The sequence below is a fragment of the Epinephelus lanceolatus genome, chromosome 3, assembly GCF_041903045.1.
Source record: "Epinephelus lanceolatus isolate andai-2023 chromosome 3, ASM4190304v1, whole genome shotgun sequence".
NCBI classification, from domain to species: domain Eukaryota; kingdom Metazoa; phylum Chordata; class Actinopteri; order Perciformes; family Serranidae; genus Epinephelus; species Epinephelus lanceolatus.
In genome coordinates this window covers 6,116,832-6,122,742 of record NC_135736.1, presented here as the reverse complement: position 1 = coordinate 6,122,742, position 5,911 = coordinate 6,116,832, and the positions used below count along the sequence as shown (strand labels likewise).

General features: G+C 44.1%; 1 protein-coding gene across 1 annotated transcript; it reads left to right on the top strand.

Annotated features, from left to right (window-relative positions):
• Positions 1–409: 409 nt before the first annotated feature.
• LOC117254853 (neuronal pentraxin-1-like) lies at positions 410–5,576 on the top strand. Its single transcript, XM_033623290.2, has 5 exons — positions 410–952; positions 1,372–1,579; positions 2,351–2,592; positions 2,989–3,168; positions 4,283–5,576. Exons 1-5 carry the CDS (start codon positions 524–526, stop codon positions 4,502–4,504), a joined length of 1,281 nt encoding a protein of 426 aa, XP_033479181.1. The 5' UTR covers positions 410–523; the 3' UTR covers positions 4,505–5,576.
• Positions 5,577–5,911: the final 335 nt, after the last annotated feature.

Genomic DNA, 5,911 nt, shown 5'->3' with positions numbered 1-5,911 from the left:
CATGAGTGCTTTTACTTTCATCAAGTAAAAGGTGTTTTGCAGACAATACTAAAGTAAGGGTTTTAATGCAGGACTTTTATCTGTAAAAGAGTAGATTCTTGTGATACTTAAGTAAAAGATCTCAGTACTTATCCTGCCCTGATAAAGTCAAACAAGGAATAAGAACGTCATATGATAATGTGAGTTTACATTCTGTCTGTTCGCACTTCCAAAACAGACCTAGTCTAATATTCTACAGTTTCCTTTACTACACTGACACGGTGTCGGCGCTCTGTGCTACTGACGATCCCGGCTGTGTGGGTGCTCTGTAAACAGTGGCACGATCTTAAATAAGGGGCTGGACTCTGTAGGTACAGCAGTACCAGCTGCCTCCCCTCAGTGATGCAGTGAATCTGCGCTGCGTTGTGTCCGCTATATAAACTGCACTCAGCGAATAGAGCTCACAGCTTCAGTGGACAGCTCCGTGGTGCTGAAACCTCAGAGACACCACACACACTCAGTCACTCTCTCCAAGCCGCGATACATGACTGGAACCATGGACGGATTCTCGTGGAAACTTTTTCTACTTTCTTGCCTGGTTGTTTTGGAGAACTCTGCGCAAGACTTCGGACAGACGCAGTTTATTTGCACGTCGGTACCCAAGGATATGGACTTGTGCGCGGCCACGATGCAGAACAGCGGGCCGGCGGAGGACTTGAAGACCACGGTCATGCAGCTGAGGGAGACCGTACTACAGCAAAAGGAGACCATTATGAACCAAAAGGAGACAATCAGGGAGCTAACGTCCAAGTTGAGCCGCTGCGAGAGCCAGAGCCTCCCGGCGGCGGGACCAGGCGGAAGACGGCCGGGGTCGAAGAACACGATGGGGGATGTATCCCGGGGCACCACGGACACTCTGGCTCAGCTGGGACAGACTTTACAGACGCTGAAACAGAGACTGGAGAATCTAGAGGTAGGCAAGCAGAGGAGAGCAGCGCTGAAAGGGTCAAAAGTTAATTAAATTAGCCTCCCTGGTTGTTCATTAGAGTGAGGATGAAGCCTCTAACGCACTGCTGCAATATAGTTCTGGCTGTCCGCATGGAGCCACAACATGTGTTTAGTTAAGAGTCGGAGAGAAGCATCATGCAAAGTAAACAGGGCAGCTGCCTTTTGGATAATGTGGCGCAGGGCATAAGCTACACACACACACACACACACACACACACACACACACACATACACACAGACATAACCTAAGAAACACGGTTAGGGCACGGCTACAAGCTTCACATAGAGTAGAGGGGGCATGTTTCAGGGAGTTTAATACCAGAGAAAGTAGCCTATTCCTTGTGCTCCTGTAATCCAGTATCTGTGTCCTTCTATCCGATGCAGCAATACAGCCGAGGGAACAACACCGTGCAGGCGAACAGCCTGAAAGATCTGCTCCAAAACAAGATAGACGACATGGAAAAGCAGGTTCTGTCCCGGGTCAACACGATAGAGGAGACCAAACCTGCCTCTAGGAATGACACCGAGCAGCGGAACAGAGTGGAGTCCACGCTCACCTCTCTGCACCATCGGATCACAGACCTGGAGAAAGGTGCGTTTGGATTTTCATGGCGAACAGAGCGCGCGCACTTTGACGGCGTTGAATGTGGCTCTGCGGGAGTTGTAAACAAGATTAGGCGCGATTTAATCGGGTTTGAAACTCAAGGGAATCTCTGCGGTGTTAATAAAAAACACACAGAAATCTTCATTATCACAGCATTAATATGGAACCGTTTACAATGCCGCAACCATCACGTTGCGCACAGAGAGTGTGAGGGAGGAGAGGAGAGCTGCATTGCTTTGCATATCCCAAGACCTGTTAGCACTTTTGCTTCGCTGAGTTTATGTGTTTCAAAGCCAGAACCTGACTGTCTAACTTGCACGGGAGCCTTTATGCAAATGCAGAGGTCACAGGCAGAGAAACTTTGCAGGCTGCGCCTTGCACTGGCGCGTTTTCGAGCATATATCAAGGCTTATTCGGTTTTTCAGCGTGTGCAAATGCGCGTGCGTATGTTGTTATGTGCGAGAGAGGGAGGAGACAGAGCCCCCTACACGGGCAACACAAAAAATAACTGTAAAAACTGTTCCATATTTTATCAGAGCGGTTATTTTAAAATTGTTTTAAAAGAAAAGAGAAGAAAGAAATCTGTAGACGAGCTGTTTTTCTTCAATTTCTTCTATTAATTGACTTAAATATAATCATAAAAATCCCATAAGCTCCATCAGGAGTTAATGTGTGTAAAATGTATGTGGATGTATGAATCAGCTTGATCCCTACATACAAAATGCTGACAATCACTCTATAATGACTTTTGATCTGCAGGTAAAGACACCAGGCCAACTGATAAGTTTCAGCTCACCTTCCCGCTGAGAACCAACTACATGTACGCCAAAGCCAAGAGGAGCCTTCCTGAGATGTACTCCTTCAGTGTGTGTCTGTGGATCAAGTCCAACGCCTCTCCTGGGGTGGGGACACCCTTCTCCTACGCTGTCCCGGGTCAGTCCAATGAGCTAGTGCTGATCGAGTGGGGGAACAACCCTATGGAGATTCTCATCAATGACAAGGTAAATGAAAAGTGATTATCATGGATAAGGAATGATTTCCTCCTTTTCTTTTCCTTGCAGGGTGGCTTTTTGCTTTTACATGTATCATGTGAATATGCAGCACAACTTACACTGGGTGCAACAGTAAGAAAAAGTGACACTACGTTGTGCTTTGATGACTCAGAGTAACCTATCAACCTCTCTGTGCCAGAATAGAAAATGGAATAACAATAGGTGAGAAAAGGAGGGTCTTTTTATAGATGAAAGGATACGTGACAGGGGAAGTGATTCAGCAGGAGGAAGAGAAGGTGTGGAAGCGATGAGTTTCCAGGCAGGGAGTGACTCTGCTACTTAAGTGTGAAAGAAAGATTGTTAACTGGAGAGAAAGACGTGATTTTTGCAACATCTCTGCCACAGGTCGCAAAGTTGCCGTTCCTCATCAACGATGGAAAATGGCATCACCTCTGCATCACGTGGACCACCCGTGACGGGATGTGGGAAGCCTTCCAGGACGGAGTGATGCGGGGCAGTGGAGAGAATCTGGCACCGTACCATCCCATCAAACCAGAGGGAGTGCTGGTCCTGGGACAAGAGCAGGTGGATATTTATTTTCACAACAGTGATTGCAACTCCTGCACTGTGATCCTGGTACACGTTTGCATTTAATTTAAAACAAAGATAAAAGGTGGGGATGTTTATGAAATGAAATTGTGGAGACATTGACGAGATGGTCAGTTAACACACTCAGAACCCATTTATGTTCCAAACGAAGAATATTGTAATGGTAGATTTCTACTCTAAATGCAAAAATAATTTAGATTATTGATTTTTCTTGAATGATTAACTAAGTAATCTGTTTGTCATCACTACTCAAAATAACCCCAATGTCTGAAGTATCTCCACAAAGCAATATGTAGAAAATCTCCTGAGATGAATATTCTATGCATTAAAATATGATTTTATTATTAGAAAATCCAATCAGAACAGTGCTTCCCTATTTAAACAGGATTTCTATATTCATTTTCTGGTGACACTCAGATCCCCTGTCCGTGGATAGATATTTAAAAAAAATCCTGAGTAAAAGCTATAAATCTTTCATGTAATATTATCACATGTATACATTTCTTAACACCTCATGTTTACTTTAAATACAGCTTAAACACAAATTATGCACTTTAACAGTGTGATTCATAGACTGAACCTTGCCCTTCCTCCTTGCCTCATGGTCAGCCATGCTTGTTAAAAAAGGGGGTGTGGTTCTACTGCAGTCCACTTTAGATGATGTAGAAAACGGCAAGTGCTTCATTAGTTTGACGGGCAGAAAATCATTTTGTTGCACAGAGCAAGTCATGTCCGCTATGAAGAGACCCAGATATACTCAAGCATTTGAGTTAAATAAATTCATGCCATACATGCTTACAGAAGGTCAGACAGAAGTTCTGCAAAATAAAGATAATCTCTTAGCTCCAATGTCACATTTTTGCTCTGTTAAACTAGAGACAGCCATCTAAACCCAGGATTAAAACATATCTAAGAACAAAAGTTCTCTCAGGTGATGTCATTTATAACAAAATCTTATCATATATGATCTCATGCCCCAACTGACATTAACTCAAGGTTCCTTCTCTGATCAGATACCCAACACTGTAATCAAAGCTTTCATGTGCACTCATAACACTGAGAATTAACTCTTGTCTGCGTTGTTCCATAGGACACTTTGGGAGGAGGTTTTGACGCAACACAAGCTTTCGTCGGTGAACTAGCAAACTTAAATATCTGGAATAGGAAACTTTCTATCGCTGAGATCTACAACTTGGCCACCTGCAACAGCAAAGCACCGGCTGGCAACGTGTTCTCCTGGACAGAGAGCAACATCGAAATATTTGGTGGAGCGACCAAATGGACCTTCGAGCCATGCCGTTCACTCAACTGAACTGCATTTCACCGTTCAAGAGAGGCCTCTCTGTATTTCTGAGCTTTTGTCGTTCTTGTCTTCATTTGACGTTTGTTAGAGACTATTTGAGTTATTGGTAAGCTTAAATCTGGGATTTCTTTCATTCTTAGGTATTTATGTGCAAAACAACACTTCATCTTGAGGAAAAAAAAAATCTAATTCGTCTTGGAAACCTCAGTGAGAAAGTATTGGTATCTGTTTCTCCTTTGTTTTCTCGGACGTTCAGTTCAAAGCACACCTAAGCTTTTCGTTTGGCTTATTTCGTCTTGGACTGGCAGCTGGCAATCTGCGCCTTATGTCTGGACAATTCACAATCCAAGTGAGGAATTACATAACCGCTCCCACCCCCATCTCTCTGGAAAGTGGGAGATTACGCTGTCCATCCAATTCTTGTCAGTGTTTGGCGCTGTGAAGTGATGTCTGACGCGGTACAGCTCCCTGCGAACCCCCCCCCCCCCCCCCCCCCCCCAACAACACCATCATCCCCTTGTTCTCCTTCACTCTGCCCCACCCCTCCGGAACTTGCACTGTGACTGACGAAGAGATTGCCAGGAGAGGAGGGTATGTTGAAGGACATTGCAAAGTCAGACTGTGGTACAAGTCAATTTGTAATCGTTGTTCGCTTCAAGTATTTCTGTAAGAATGTCGTTAACTTGCCAACATTGCTACAAAGCCTGGGTGCCTTGGGCTGGTACAAATATTCAGCACATTCAGTATGTTTTCATTTGCAAATTCAATGTTTATTGGTTTCTGTTTTCTTTCCTGAGCTGGGTTGAGTTTCTTGTTTCTCTGGTAAATGTAATTTAATTACAGTTTGTTATCTGACATGACGTGTTTTGGCAGGTGTTTGTACTACTCTGTATTAGGAATGTTACAGTATGTGTATAGTAACAGCATGAATGACAGAGTGCTGTGAAAGCATTGTTGAAATCTGCTTTACTATCTTCTCTGGGTCTGGGTTTTTTACTGTATTGTTATATGCTCCAAGCATGGCAAAACTGAGAGATGAAGAAATTTAATTTTTGTAATAAAATTGTGATACTTAATGTCACAGTGCATTCCTGGCTTTGGTTATGTGCATGGAAATTCGAGGGAAGAGAGGGGAGGGAAGGGAATGCGGAGCGAGTGGGTGCAGGAGAGAGAATCACTGATTAGATATAACAGTCTCACCGTGGTCAAACAGTAAAGAGGGGAAGCTAATTGCCAGAAAAGTGAAATGCCCAAAGTCAGTGAAGGTCACAGGGAGGGCACTTGAGAAAAGAAATGAAACTGCGTGGGTGTCTATGTGTTTTTGCGCTGACTCTTTTTTGAGCTGACTGCAGAAGATAACCCACTCGCTGCTTTGTTGTTGCTGCTGTGAGGTGCAGTGCCTGCACTAAAGACAGC

What these genes read in the sequence shown, in the direction of transcription:
- LOC117254853 (XM_033623290.2), top strand. Translation starts at nt 524, where the DNA reads ATGACTGGAACCATGGACGGATTCTCGTGGAAACTTTTTCTACTTTCT. An exon ending in GATCACAGACCTGGAGAAAG is followed by an intron (nt 1,580 to 2,350) that starts GTGCGTTTGGAT and finishes TTTGATCTGCAG; the next exon opens with GTAAAGACACCAGGCCAACT. An exon ending in TGGTCCTGGGACAAGAGCAG is followed by an intron (nt 3,169 to 4,282) that starts GTGGATATTTAT and finishes GTTGTTCCATAG; the next exon opens with GACACTTTGGGAGGAGGTTT.